Source organism: Haemorhous mexicanus, chromosome 7, assembly GCF_027477595.1.
Source record: "Haemorhous mexicanus isolate bHaeMex1 chromosome 7, bHaeMex1.pri, whole genome shotgun sequence".
Taxonomy (NCBI): Eukaryota; Metazoa; Chordata; class Aves; order Passeriformes; family Fringillidae; genus Haemorhous; species Haemorhous mexicanus.
Window position 1 is genome coordinate 30,430,943 of NC_082347.1, and position 15,490 is coordinate 30,446,432.

A 15,490-nucleotide genomic window follows, 5' to 3' on the forward strand; every position below is an offset into this window, starting at 1 on the left:
CAGGTTGAGGGCCAGCAGGTGCGAGGGAAGTCCCGGGTTGGCAATGGGAGGGAATAATGTCTCTGACCCTGCGTCTGCCCCTCGGGGTTTGTGGTCCTGGGCGCCCTTGTGCTGGGAGCGGGGGTCGCCGGGGGCTCCGCAGCGTGTCCCCACCTGTCGCGCCAGCGGTGGCACATCTGGGCGGGGCGGGGCGGGGCGGCCCCCGGCGGAACAGCTGTGTCTCCATGGCGACGGGCGCGGCGGGGGGGCCGCGGTGGTGCCGCCGCCCCGCCCCTCCGAGCCGAGCCGAGCGGAGCCGAGCCGAGAGGAGCCGAGCCGAGCGGGGCCGAGCGGAGCCGAGCGGGGCGGGGGGCCCGGCGGGCGGCACCGCGGCTCTCGGCGCCCTCCGAGCCCCCTCTGCCCTCTGCCCGAGCCGCCACAGCTCCCGGGGACAGAGACCTCGCGCGGTGCCGCCCGGCCCGGCCCGGCTCGGATGCCGCCATGGGGAGCCGCTTCTCCAGCATCCCCGCGCTGCCCCGCGGCGGCCAGGGCCGCCTGCACCGCGCCCGCCACCACCGCCTCAAAGGTACGGCTCGCTCGGCACCCCCGGCGCCCCGAGCCCCCCCGGCATTCCCGGCACCCTGAGCATCCCCCGCCAGGCGGGCACGCCCGGTATCCCCGGGCACCTGAAGCAGCCCGGAGCGGGATGGGTGCTCCGGACACGCCGGGATCGGATGGGCGCCCGGCAGGACACAAATCGTGGGTACCGCAGGGAGCCCAGTGTGGGATTAGATCCCTGGTACACATAGCACCCACGCCGGGCAGGTGCCCCGGACACCCGGGGGCAGGCTGTGCTCCCCGGGGTAGGATGTCTCCGTGCCTGGCGCCCCGAGCCCTCTCGCCGTGTGAGCCCCCTGCCCTGCTCGCAGCGCTGCCACTTCTTCCCCGGCACTGCCCCATGGGCGGCTGATGGGTGCACGGGTCCTTCCAGGCAAAGGTACCATAGGAAAGCAAAGGACAAAAATTTGGGGGAGTAAGAGCACAAAGAGCCCCCGAGTGCTTATTGGTGAATGAAGGCTTTGCTTTGGTGTCTCTTCTGAGGGCTCCATGAATGCGTGTGTGCCTGGGACTGTCAGTCCTGTTCGGAGGAGGGCAGGGAGTATTTGGGGTTCCTTGCCTCGCTGATGTGGCTATTCTGTTCCTCATAAGGATGCCATCCCTTTCCTGAACTCCTGGGGACCTGTTGGCACCAAATGGGATGGGGGTGGCTTCTGTAATGTGGACAGGAGAGGCTGCCAGAGGTCTCCTCTATCTCTGTTCTTTTTTACGCCCTTTTGCTGTAAGTTGGGAGGGTGGTAGCAGAAAATAGCCCATCGTTCATGAACGCAATCTTCTCGGGCAGCAATACACACGCACGCTGTGTGTGTTCAGCACTACCTGGGTACCTCTTCTCTAAGGTCATTTTCACAGCCAAAGGCACTTGATAGTGGGGGTAGAGGATGTCACACATCTCTCTGTAAGCAGAGAATGAGGGAAAGTGCTGCTCTAACAGCCATTTCAGATTATAACTTGTTGCAGCTTCCTCTATGTGTTGCAGAATTTGCAGCCACCAGCATGGAAAATAGGAATGCTGCTGTTCACCCTCATTTTTTGCTGGGCTTTTGGATACTTTTTTGGCATGGTCTAGAGGAGTGGAAATGGTTAATTATGAGCTGGGCAACTGGGTGTTATAGGGAAGGATTTTCTGACACGTGCATTATTCTTCTGCTGAATCTCTCTGTCCCCTTTGTCTGTACTTGGGTGATTTGGAGCAGTTGTGTGAACTGAGGGTGGTTTTATCATGGCTGTTTCAGTGGCCATGCAAGGAGATGTTAGGAATGCTCATTGCTCTGTCACAGAGGAAGTCAGTGAGAAACTCAGCCCAAGCAATGGTGGTGCTTCAAATCAGACTGGAAAGGAGGGGGATGCTGAATCCTAAACAGTGAACCATCATCCTCCATCAGTGCAAACATGAAGGCACACGCAGTGCTGTCGTTGTTGGTATGCAATTGTAAACTGCCAGGGAGGATTTGTCTCTTTAAGAATCATGCTGTCAGTCTTTCTGGAGCAACCTTAAGCAGATAAGAATTTATAAACTGAAGCCAGAAGGGACACTGCCACTTAATCCATTAACAGTGGCTTACGTGAGATTTGAAGGATGCTCTGTATGAATCACCTGATTTTGGGGGGTGGGGGGGGGGGTGGGAGCAGTGAGTTGTGTGTTAATGGCACTTTGTTTCTATATTTCTTCCTTTAATTTACATTTTAATTCTTTTTCTACCTGTGCTGAGGCAGCAAGCAGAAATATTCTCAAGATTCTAATGCAACAGAGCATTGAAATAATTTTTATTTGGAATAAAGAGTGAACAAGACATTGCCTTTGTTGTAAAAACTAAGCAACTGCCAGGGACAATATGTGCCTTTTCTGTCTTTTTTGAAACCAGACTGCCTCAGGTCCTATTTAAATGTAGAATAAACAAGTCTGATTGCATTTGACAGGTTTCTGTAAAATGGACTCAAGGCATAGCAATGAAAGTATGAATGTCACACAGTTTTGTTACATATCTGCCATTTAACATTTTGTAAAGTATATTTTAGTTGAAGGTCCCCAGTTGTTCTTCCTTCAGTGTTACAGAACTTTATAAGCTGGCCACCATCCAATTCTTTCCTATTCTGGGACAACCTCTTCCTGACCTGGTGTTGGGGTGATTAAGACTCATTCTTGCTTGAGAAGAAGCTATGATTGCGTTGTTTCCTCAGGTGGTCTGCAGACTTTGAATTCAGTCCCTGTACCTTACAAGTTCATCTCACCTAAGTAAGAAGTAACGTCTCTGCACATGGTAGAGCTGTCGCCCACTTGTGCTGGAAATTTATATGTCTTCTTCTTAGTCCTGCTAAAAATGGTCATCTTTAGTTACATAAATCTTCTGAAGACCATGTGATACTTTTGGTGTTGAAGGCATAAGACAGAAATCTCACGAAGACTGACACGGCTGGCAGAATATTTGCTTTGCTTTAGATGGTCGTGCAAAAGGAGGAAAGCACACAACTTGTTTCTCAAGCTTTAGCTGCAGTTTTAAAACCAGGTAACAGAAATAGGCAGGTCTTTTTGAAGGTACCTGCAAGAGCAAAGCTGGAACCCCAGGCTGATGATTTTCAAGTTGCTTTTGAGTAAGGTAATGCTTTAAAATCTATGATGTCCAGCTGTTTATAAAAGCACTTCACATATCTGTTCACTAGGAACCACTGGACTTGAGCACTTTGGAATTACCTGTTCCAGAGCAGTATGTCATATCTGCATTATGAATCCAGACTTTGGTGCCATAGCTGTGCCTACAGGCTTTGGCTGTGTTGGAGACAGTGGGAACTGAACTCCTGCAGGTGATCTGATGCCACGGTCCTGATATGGCTGTAAACCTTGAAGTCCTGGGCAGTGAGGGGAAGGAGGTTTTCACTTGGGGCTATCATGATGGGGAGGTTGAGGTGAGATTATTTTCAGAATTCCTGTGAGTATTTCCCTTCCCATAACCCAGATGTAGTTTGTCAGGGGTGACAGAAGGTGATCCTTTGTGTATTTTCCTAATGCTGTGCAAAAGATTATGATTATCTGGTAACAATCTCCTTAAGGATGCAGCCAGATAAACTCCAGGAAATTTTTGCTGTCCACCCTCTCTGAAATATGGTTTGTGATAACTATCAAACAAGGTGTGTATGGCTGTTTGGAGGGGAGCCAAGTGGGAAAACTCCAGCTGTATCTAATCTGCTGAATCCTGAGATGAAAAAGATCAGCCTTTTCATCAGTGGCTCTGTGTACTGTTTATTTAGTTGTGTCAGGGCAGTCTGCATTGAACTGTTCCAACCAAGGAGACTTCTATTATTTCTCAAGAGATGGATCCTCAGTTCAACCCCTCTCCCTCCCCCACAGTTCTCCCACAGTCTATTCAATCTCCTTTATTAACTATTTTTTCTAATCCTGGTGTAGCTCATTAAGTTCCCCTCCTTGCCTAGTGTTACATCTTCCCAATCTCTGGTTTTGCATTCCTTCCTTAGGTACTTTGCTGGAAGTGTTTAACTCTTCCTCCTGTGAGGTGCGGGCTGTGTGCCCTGTTTGAACTGTGGTGTAGCTCCCAGATGTGCTGGGCCAGGATGCTAGAAATGAAGTTTTTCTAGTTTTGGGTCAGAAGTGAGACACAGGACTTGTATGCCATCTCCTGTGCTCCATGGACATGTAGCTCTTTATCCTCCCTTGTCTTGTGTCCTCAGCTTCAAGAAGGCTTAGCCATTGCTGTAGACAGCAGATCAATATTACATTGTAAAAGCTAAGAACTATTACTGTCTTCTCTCTTAAATCCTCCCCTCCAGCCTCCTACTCAGGTTTGGTACTCTTTCCTGAGCCCCTCTTGCCTTAAAGAGTGAGTGGCAGCAAGCAGGATTTCTTCCTGTTGATTTTCTCATAGTTCAAGGCACCTATGATATTCTTGCAGAAGAATGCATGCACAGTATTACAGAAACAGCCCCAGCTGCCAGGGATCCTCTTTTCAGCAGTGCTGATTACTCATGGGCTCTTCTTTTTTATTTGTATTCCACTGGCATCCGGAGGCTCCCATGAAGATCTTAGTCATGTTGTGCTGGGTGCTCCTATGGCTGCCTGTACTTATTGCTCATTCATCCAGACAGCTTTTACTCATGGGTCTGGGGGATGTCTGTAGGATGATTTGGGATTTAGACCTTCAGAGTTTCACATGAAGCAGCCTGGCACCTCCACAGAGCAGTTCCTTTCATTTGCTGGGACCCCTGCAGTCAGTGAGGCTCAGCAGTGGTTTGCTGAAGGGTGTTACCCTGGCTGCAGCTCCCAGACTGGCAGCCTGCTGTGCAGCACTTGACCAAGAAGGCAGAGGCTTTCCTGCTTTCCCTCACCCATGGAGGGTACCAGTCAGGATTACACAGTCTTGCACTACTGCAGTTGCTGTTCCAAACATTATATCCCATCAACACATAAACATGTCAGACTTTTCTCCATTTCCCTGGTGCTTTATGAGCTTCTGAAACACATGCAGAAGATAATAATCTGGCTGGTGTAGGCATTTCAATAATTGTATATTGTTGAAAGACTGTCCTGCTGCCAGCTCCATTTCGTGCACTCACTAGATAGAACTAAGGGGGGAGTAAAAGGTTATCAGCATCTGATGGTCATAGGGCTTAGAAGTTGGGGTGCATCACAAGCATTTTTAGGCATCACAGGCAGTGCATTGTGGGGATACCAACAGTGATGCTGTGAGATAACCTCAGCTCCCATTGCTGTCATAATTGGTTCTTCTTTGAAGTATTATATTATTTTCTTCCAGCCTTACAGGGTCAGAAGTTTCATCATTCAAGGCTTTGAAGGATGCCTCCTGCTTCCTGCCCTTCTGCTTTTACTCTGTCCAGGGTATGCTTGTCTCCCTCTGACCTGTCTGGGTTGTGGGTATAAAGTTTTTCCTGCCTGTGGTTTTCAGGTTTGTATGACCTTCTCCCAAGCACTAGATTTTCCCCCAGGCTACTGAACTTTGATTTATTGCCTTTAAACTGCCTAAAATTGCTCAGTGTTCCAAACACAGCAATTTATTGATCTTACTTTTCCTTTCCTATTGTCTGTTTCATAAGGTGATGAAGCCTGTTGGTGAAGCAGGTGCTGCTGCAGCTTTTCACAAATTTCCCACGAATTCATGTGGCTGGTTTCTTGCCCATGGGTGATTCTCTATGTTTCCCAAGTGCAAGAAAGTCTACTTTTGAAAACCAGTAGGAACCAAAACATCAGTTGGATGACTGAGCTAAAAATATTAGTGCCAGGCTCAGTAATTAAATAAAGCAAATTAAATATTAGAAATTGTAAGGGAAGCCAAACAGAGGAAAATAGAGGCCATTAATAGATTGTTGTGTAAATGTGTATATTATGTATCGTTCTGGTTCTTCTCCTTCCAAAATCTCAGGAAAGATTCACAAGAACTGGAAAAGATTCAGAGGTGGGCAACAAGAATGGTCATAAGTCTGCATTAATTTCATATAAGGAATGATTGAATAAACTAGGACTGTTGTCTCTGGAAAAAGGGACAACTAGAATGGAAATGACTTGCAAGTAAAGAAGGGGCAGAGCTCCACTGTTCTGTCCCTTCCAGTACAAGAATTAGGAGGACATAAAATAAACAAAAGGTGACTGTAGCCAGCTGCAGTAGGTAGTTGCTCAGTAGAGTTCATTATTGGTGGATTCTATGGATGCTAAAATGGATCCACTTTTAAGGGAGACTGGAAGAAGTAATGAAAGAAGAATACTTTGAAGCTTGCGACAGACAAAGACCATTTGCCCTTCCCAGTTTGACTTCCCAAGGGCATCTTCCTAATGCTACCTGTGTTTAGCTGATAAGGATAGTGCTAAAATGAGAACTTAAAACTTCAGTGAAAGGTGCAGTTGGGTTGTTCAGACATTGCAGTGGTAGGTGGAGGCATGGAGCTGGCTCTGGAGCATCCCTGCCTGGTTGTTTACGGGGTGGTTCATTGCCATGTCAGTGTCAAAGCCATACACAGAACATCCAGGCTTTATTTGGGAGGCAGAAGATTGTAACCAGGTCCCTGAACAAGCCTTCTTGGATGTGACCGTGTCTCTTGCACACTTGGTCTTTGACAAATGCAGTTGCTTTTCCATTTGTGGGCTCTTTTTGAGTAAGAGAAAGCAGGTTCTCTCTGCTTACAATGACCTCCTAATGACAGAAGCCTAAGGAGCCCCTGCTTCATTTTGTTTCCTAGACTGTTGAAATGGCAGGTTTTGTGGATATTCCATCTCTGGGAAGATTTCCCATACAGCGGCGTGGAAGATTCCCGGTTTGGCAGCTGTTCTTACCTACTGCTGCTAGGATAATTGCAGGAACCAGCTACTTCTGCAGCACTGAAATTGTTGCCTGTGGCAAGTACATAAGTACATGTTGTTTTACTTACAGTGTGTACCTTCACAGGGGCTACTTATTTCAAGCTGGGGATCCACACATGCTCTGACTTGGTCTGCCTGGAAAGTTTAGGACATCTGAGTAATCCAATTCTGAGCTGTGTCAAGGAGTGGGCTCCACAATACTTGTGTTTCAGGATTGTCTTCATCTAGAAGTGGTTGATCTAAGATTAACCTTAATCACAGCAGTGTGCAGGTGCTCAATGCTGTGCTGCAAACTGCCAAATCCCACAGGAGTTTCTCACTTTAATCACAGCACCATGCAGGTGGTCACTTTTGTGCCACAAATACCAAAGTAGTTCTGGGGATGAGAACTGAATTTTCACTGAAAGTTAGGGTCTAACAGTGGTTAAAACTTTTGTTGTGAGTGTGACATATCCATGAGCTTAGGCTGCCTTTTGGCCTGGCTAACCAGGGCATTGCTGAGCTGAGCAGCTGGAGAGCAGGGCAGACCCTTGGATACTTACCCATCCTAAGATCTGGGTTGCTGCAAAACTGTGGTTTAAACTGAGGTGGGGGTAGGTTTTCATCTCCATTTGTTCATGGGCAGCTTGAGATGGTAAAAGTGTGTTGTTAGAAGATGCTAATTCATGTTTACAATATTGGTTATTTGGCCTTTCAAGTACAGGATTAAAATAGGATTTTGTTTTGAAATTGTAGGGCAGAGGATGCCATGGTGGCATTATGTTTATACAATCCTCCATTAGTCCACCTCAGTTCAACTTTTTGCTGAAGCATAGAGAAGGAATCTCAGCTCTCAGAGAGCTGTCAGGTTAAACTGTAGGGCTGCTTTATGCAAAATTTTGAAAAGTAAATATTAATAGTTCTTTGCCATCCTCAGAGATAAAATTCCATGGCAGGTTTTTTAGTTTCAAAAAACCCATTTGATGTAAACTTTTTTTTTTTTAACAATAACAACATTTTAGTAAAAATTTATTCTAAAGTACAGACATTACTTGTGGTGTCTCCCTCCTCTATTATTCCTTTGTATTTAGTATTTGAGTTTCACACTGGTAACACCGACACTTTCCAGATGTTCCTGCATGGCTGTAGGCAACGATTCCCTATTGACTTAATCTCATAATTTTTATAGGACCACCACACAGCCTATATGTAGCACCAGTGCTTGGGAAGATCTGTTCATCAAAGCAGAGGCTGGGGTGCTGTGTAACTAACCGTCAGTAGCTAGCAGTGGGTTAGCAAAGAGGGAGCTTGGTTTCTAAAGAGACAAAGGACAGATAAGGCAAAAAGATCTAGAAACAGCTAATTTACCATCCAGGTTCCATATTTTCATCAGAAGCTTAGTTCAAATCTCCTCTTTAGGTGGTATCTTTTAAGGTAGCATTAATTGTATTGGTATTACTCACGATTTCTTCAATTTGGGTAAATGGTGCCATTGTGTTTCTAAATATCACTCTTGCAAGACCATTTTTGTCTGTGATGGATGCCTATTTTTTATACTTAACAAGTATTTACTAGACAGGAATAGAAGAGATGGTTTCCCATAGAAATACTGAGTCACTGTAGAAGACAGGACACAAATAACTGTAAATGGTGCAAACAGAATCTGTTTCTTACGTGAGTGAGTCACTTCAGTAGATGTGATAGAAAATGGAAAAGACAAAATGTTCCTCACTAATTGATTATGTTCATCAAATACAGAAAGGGGAGAAGTAGTTGAAATTTACTTTCTTTATTAAAAATGCAGTAAAAACATAATGAAGGACCTAGGTTACCTCTGATGTTACTACTGGATTTCTACATTCCTACTCCTGTTTCTGCATATCATTTAGTGTTCTTGTTTTAATGGTATGACCCCTCAACAATCACATCCTTAACAAGCATGAGGTAAAAGAAAGGTGCAAAAAGTTCTCCCTAATTAAAAGCACGATTTTTTTTTTTTTACAAGGCTTAGAGTTGAGATACTAAGAGGTAAGTACTGACAGCTGAGAGCTTTGCTCCTCTGCTTGAAATCTGCCTTACATTAGTTGTGGAAGAAAGCTCTTACCATCTGCTGGGTGGAGATCATCTGGTGTTCTTGCATTTCCTCTGGATAGTTGTTCTCAGGCCTTACAGGTTGTGTACTGGAGGGCTTAGCAGAGAGCTTAAAAAGTAGCTGCAGGTTTCAAGCAGAGAAGCCATGCAGGTGGGACCTGTAGCAGTGAATGCAGTGGGCTCTGGCTGCTCTTGCCCACACATAGTGTGTTTTGTGGCTGAGCAGACACTGTCAGCCCCCTGTTGTCAGTCCAACATGAAGCCCAGGAGGAGAAATTACAGAGTGATGGGTGGGAGCACTGACTGAGGGTGAACTCCCAATTTGGAAATGTTAATGCTACATCCATTATTAATAACCCCACTGCAAAAGCAAAAATGCTTTGCTGCAAACAAAGCTGTGACACAGGGAAGTAGCAGGCAAAATTAAAATTTTATACTTGTCATGGTCTTACAATAAAGGTTTTGTGATACACATCCAGCAGTGCTGCTATAAATAGTCTCGTTATCTAATCTTCCAGCTCAGTGTATGACAGAAGATTACAAGTAAGAAAACAGTTCAGTGTAGCTGTTAGCTGTTTTCCCACTGCTTCCCTTGCTCCTGCTGGAGCATTATTACTGTGTCCCTTGTAATTCATATGGAGACGACATTATTCAGAAGTACAGAATGTCACTAGGAGGAGGAGAGTTCAGAGAAAACCCAGAAGATTTATGACATAGTTTAGATAAGGCCATGGAGGAACTGACATGGGGGAAGTAATGACAATTCACAGTCCAGCAGCATTTCTGAGGGGATGCTGAGAACTTCTTCATGCCAGCTCCAGCAGGTCAGATTCAGAGCAGAGCATGCTTTAATAAGGTGTTCTACTCGCTTGATTGCAGAGGGAACCCTTTTGCTAATAAATAATCCAGACACACCAAGTTCTGTCCACATGGGTCTAGGACCTGATCCAAAACCAACAGAAAGTCCTTAAAAAATTTCACAGAGGCACAGCTAGCACAGAGAAAACCTTTTTTTCCTTTTGATCTCAATTCTCATAGGAATAGGAGGAGCTGGTTGGTAGACAGGGAGATTCCTTTCCTCCCCTCTCTGTGCCTTGCTGGTAATGCAAATCCTCATTTCTGACCCTTCCTTGGAGATTCCCCTGGCCTGTTTCACATGGGATACCTGAAGCCAGGGTTGAGTGCTGGGTCCTGGGAAAGCTCCCCTGGAGCAGAGGCAGCTGAAAAGAACCTTCCGCAGCCTCTGTGTGTGGGCACAAACCAACCCTTTGCCACAGAGAACTGGAGATCACTTTCAAAACTGTCATGGAGTTTTGCTGTGTGACCATAGGAGGAGGCATGAGGGAGTGTGGCTGTTGTAGATCTGGAGCCCCATGAAACTTGAACCATCCTCTTTTTGTTCTATGAGAGGAGTTAGGAATCCTTTGAGTGTTTGTGAACACAGCTCACCTGCTGCAGGGTGTCCTCCCCACCATGTGGCTTGGAGGAAGCTCTCCACCAGCCCTGTGCTGGCACCTGTCCAGCCACCTCAGTGGAGCGTGGTGGTGGGCACACCTGTGTTCTACAGCCATGGCCAACTGCAGAAGTCTTCTCTGTGCCTTCAGCACACCTTCTCATGGAGGAGCTAAGGCAATGATAAAACTTGAGGAACTGAACCTCACCACAGCTGTTGCAGGGAGGGAGGAAAGAGCTTGTGTCATCCCTTCATCCTGAATAGGCTGACCTGGAGCCTGATACTGCTAGGAAATTCTTTACCAGTCCAGATTCTGGTATTCCATCTTAAATTCCCAGGCACAGGCAATTACAAGCCTGGCAGGTGAAATCTCTCTGGACATGGGCTTACTTGTGCTGGAGCCTGTTCAGCAGGAAGGAGTTACCTTCTCTTGATTAGATTCTGTAGGCAGATCAAATTTGCTGTTGGAACAGAGATTTTTATATATAGTGAAATGCTCCCAGGTGTGCTTTTCAGTAGTGCTTCTGGGCTAAAGGGAGGATTTATTAGTAAGAGGCACCCAAACCTTATTACACACTGCAGCAGAGCTGGAACAGGGTGCTTTTGCTCTGATTCAGGGAGCTGATTGAATTCAGTGACAGATGCCAAGTATTTGTGTCCTTGCCTGAGTTTATCTTTTAAATTTGAAAGTGTTAAAAGCAAGAGTTATTTTTGGAATTAACATATTAAATAGTGATGGAGAGCTCCATCTGGGTGTTGGTGGGATGGTGTTTTATTGTTACATGTTTTTGACCAAAATATACTGCTCAGACCATCAGAACAGAGACCTGTGGGGGTAATGCATTGCTCTAGATTTTTGTCAAAATGCTGGATCTCAGAGGGCCCCATGACTTTGCTTGTGACATTGTTTGATATCATGAAGAACACAGTAAAATGACATTTATTGTATATTTACAGTAAATCCCATTGCCACACAATTGTAATATTTCCTGTAAAGTTCCAGACGGCTGTCCATATTTCTACATTAATGTGTCTGTGTGTGCAAGGATGCTATTTGTATTTTATGGTTTTTATCATATTGACAAATGTCCAAACTCTAGAGAACCTGTTAATTGCCTTGGAAACCATTGCCACCCCACTTCTTGGTTGCTCCCTCTCCCTCCTACCAGAAGTCTTTTGAGCTTCTATATTTAATTTATTCTATAACATCACCTAAAATTGCCCCTGGCCTTTGATTTTTGTTTATACCTAGTCATTTAGAGTTTAAAATTATTTCTATTTTATTATCATCTCCATAATGAGTATTCTACTGTTTTATTTAGGGCAAAACAAGTAATTATTGTTTGGCTGTTTAATCTTTCCATGGGCCATCTTGAAGCCCTTGAATGGTGACTCTTTACAGCTGAACTAAGACTCAGGGTGAGGATGAACAGCTGACCCATAAACTCCAGGCAAGTTGTCGCATTTCCAGTGCCTCTGAGCCATCCTGTGCCTCAAAAATTAATGCTACTTACAAATTGCCTTCTGCTGTGCTCCATCAAATGCTAAGATGCTGTAATTATTTATGACAGTTAAAATCTCCTGATGCATTCAAATAAAAGCCAAACACATAGGGGAAAACGTGTCCTGTGGAGGAAGGTTGCAGCATGAAAGATGGCTTGTTTTGACTGCAGGTCACATTGAGGGGCAAGCTTGAAATACATGTAAGAGATGGAGACCTAGATGTGTTAGATTTTTAGGGGAAACTCCATTGCTGCTGTCATTGGACTATTTTCAGGTGTTTGGATGAGTGAATGACCCAAATATAGTTTAAGCCTGTGACTATTCCATTTTAATAGCAATGCAAATACAGTAGGTGAAGGCTAAGAGCGCTGCATCTAATTTAGCAGTGTTGCTTTAGCAACACCGTGCAGGATGCAAATAGTCTCCTTGGTAACACTTCCTAAGTGTCATTAGATAAGCCATGCTTATAAACACGGAAGCAGATCAGAAGGAGAGGCATGCTCTTGTGCTGTGTCTTTTTATAGCCCCAGACATCACAATTAGCAGGATGGCATGAGGAGAGGGGAAAGCTGTCCTGGGGCTCGTAGTGCTTGTGAGCATTTGTACGTTGTGGTTTGGAAAGCCAATGGTGATGGGGTTTTGTGACTTCGTTTAAATAAAACCCCTGAAATTAGGGTTTAAATAAAGGGAGGTGGTTCCTGCCCTGCCAGGTTGACACAGACATAAACAAAGTGTTCCCATGCCTCTCCAGCAGATGCAGATTGCAGATGTTAACACTTCTTCCCTCTAATGGCACATTCGATTCTTGGTGAGTTTTGAATCTACAGGTCGGGGAGGGGAGAGGAAAGGAGACCCCAGAGCTCAATGTGAGTGGGACTCTCCCATGTTCACCCTGGAAAGAATGTGGAGGTTGAGGTGGTGGTGAAGGATCTGCCTCTGGGCTGGGATTAAGTACAGCATCTGCTCCCCTTCTGGTGATCTTGCCCTGTTCCACTGTCATTGCCAGTGGATTACCCCTCCAAAACTAAATTTGGCTTTCTCTGTTGAATTCCAAAGACCCTTTCCCAGGGATCAGCAACAGAGTAGAGAAGAAAGTTAAAAATGGGGGTTAATTAGTGCTCAAAAACAGGGCAGCTGTTTCTGCTGTTGGCATTGCCATATAGAAAAGACTCATGAATTGAGGCAGAATCCCACTGGTCGATGCCTGAGGAACTCATCCAAGGAATGTGAATGCCTGATGATGTCAACTGGAGCACATGAAAGACAGTGGAAGGAGCCAAGTCCACAAGAGCATCAAAACAGGTTTATTTTGGTTTGGGATGAAAGTCTGAAAGAGCAGATGGTTTATTTTATCATAAGCTTGACCCTGTGTTAGTAGAGGCAGAGGACTGGTAGACTTTTGCATTGTTTTTTTGGAAATCCTCTGAACTAAAGCTAAGCTACCCCATTTTAGCAAAACCCTTCCTTATCTGTCACCTTTGGGTCCACCTACAAATTCGTTCACTGGAGACTGGCCAGTCCAAGCAACCTCTTTTCATTTCAGTGGTGTGTAGCACTTTGCAATTTAGATAACATGGCAGAAGACCTACTGCAATTTCCCCCATTCTAATAGAAAAAGGAATTCAAATATCAATAGTCTCTTTCTACAAGGAAAACTCAGAATAAGCAGAACAACCATCCCCCAAGCCTTTTTTTGCTCCCTAATCCTCTTGGAATTTATCCATCTTCGTATCACTCATGTCTTGTGGTCTCTGTTGTAAATGTCAGTGCTAATTAATGAGACCTTGGCCCTCTGTGTAGCTGAGTAACAATCCCAGGTTTGCTTGTGAGACAGGTGCCTTTCCATCTCCCCAGGGGATGGCACTGGGGCTGTTAGCCCCATGTGTGACAAGCTGCAAGAGGCTAAGTCTGAAACACCTCTCCACCTCTGTAATGTCCAAAGGTTTTCCTTGGAGATCTCCTATTACATGTGGAGCCTGGCTCTCTTCCTGGGGCTGGTGTGAGTGCAGAGCCCCACAGGGAGGCTGTGAGCCAGAAATCCCCCAGTCTCACCTTGCATGCCTGAGGCTGGAGGGCTCTTGCCATTGTGCAGTTGCAAACTTCCTCAAATCAATGCTTCAATACAAGCAAGGCAGTTTGGCTTTTCTGAGATTTTGTTTTGTTTTGTTTGTTTGTTTTTGTTCTCCATAGCAGGAATCAGGAGTTCCACACCTAGCTGTGGCTTCCTAACCCTAAAGGAAATCCCTTCTTTTCTTTCTTGGTCAGTGGATGCTGGTGTTTTGCCATGCAGCCTTGATGAGGGGTGGGGGAGCAGTGTGGGATCACACTGTGGCTCTGAGGAGGGATGCCCAGTCCCACTGGGCAGTGACAGACCTTGCTCCCCATCTCCTCACCTGCACTGCTCCTGTCCCCTGTGCACTGGCTGCCTTGTGTCTGCCAGCCAGGCCCCCCAACAGGGGCCAGAGGGGCTTCTTGCCCACCTCCTGGCAATGGGGGGTGCTCTGTAGATGAGGGCTGCAGTGTGTCCCCACAGCAGGATGGCTTCCCAGTGCCCAGTCCAGCCAAGAGACTTCTCTCTAGCCCTGTCCTGATCTCTGGCTCTTGCTTTGCTGCCTGTTCCTGTGAAAATGCTCCTTTTCGATTTTCTTCACTAAAAATTAGAACAGACCACAACCAAGAATCCTTTGGCTTGTCAAAGCTCTCCCTTTGACACAGAAGTCCCTCATTCAGTATTCACCTCTGAGGACAGCTGAGTTTTGCCCACTCTCTGCTTGCTCAGATAGGGGTGTTCTCTGTTGCTTGCTGGGTGCTTCCTCTGCAGCTGGGAGCTGCTTTCACAGCATGCAGTGACCTGCCCTGTCTTGGACTGTCACCCTTCTCTGTTATTTTTATATTTTTAGTGGCCTTCCTTGTGCAATAACATGATTTTTTTTTTCATTTGATAAGCATTTTCTTAGCAGAATATTAATGCATATAATTAAGATAGTATTTGGCTCTTGAATCACACTGTTCATTCTGAAATTGTCTTAATTACACAGCTGCTCCTCTAGAATGAAGCTCTCTTTGTTTAAAAGCTTAAATATGGAAAAAGGGACAAAATTTCTTCCTCTAAGAATAAAACCTCCATTTCACATTTCTGGCTCTGTTGGAATCAGTGGCTTCTCTGTTTTAAGGAAGGGGATAAATCAAGGGAATAATAATGCTGAGGTTTTTTTTAATCCTCTACTTGGAGTAGAGGATAAACTCTCTTGATTTATTTAGTTTTTTTTTTTTTTTTTCTTTTCTGCATTATTGAAGATAAAAAGCTCAAGGATCTTGCATTCTCTGAGTTGGTTCACGTGCAATTTCTCTGGTTTTCCATTCTCTGACATCTGGAAACTGAGGCATCCCTAACAGCCAGATGAAATCTATCAGATAAGGCACCTGCTTTTCACCAGTTTCCAGTTTGTGAAGCATAAACCTAGCTTTGACATGAGCCTTACTTAACCTCTTAGTGTTACAATAACATGTTAAAAAATGCCTCAGACAGGTCTGTGGAGTTACTT

At 45.5% G+C, this 15,490-nt stretch overlaps 1 protein-coding gene across 1 annotated transcript in view; it reads left to right on the top strand.

The window, feature by feature from the left end:
- Window positions 1–420: 420 nt before the first annotated feature.
- NEURL1 (neuralized E3 ubiquitin protein ligase 1) overlaps window positions 421–15,490 on the top strand; it is a 141,170-nt gene continuing 126,100 nt past the window's right edge. Inside the window, exon 1 of the mRNA XM_059851905.1 lies at window positions 421–565. Coding sequence (XP_059707888.1) covers window positions 481–565 — 85 coding nt within the window. The 5' untranslated portion in view covers window positions 421–480. The remainder of the gene's footprint in view (window positions 566–15,490) is intronic.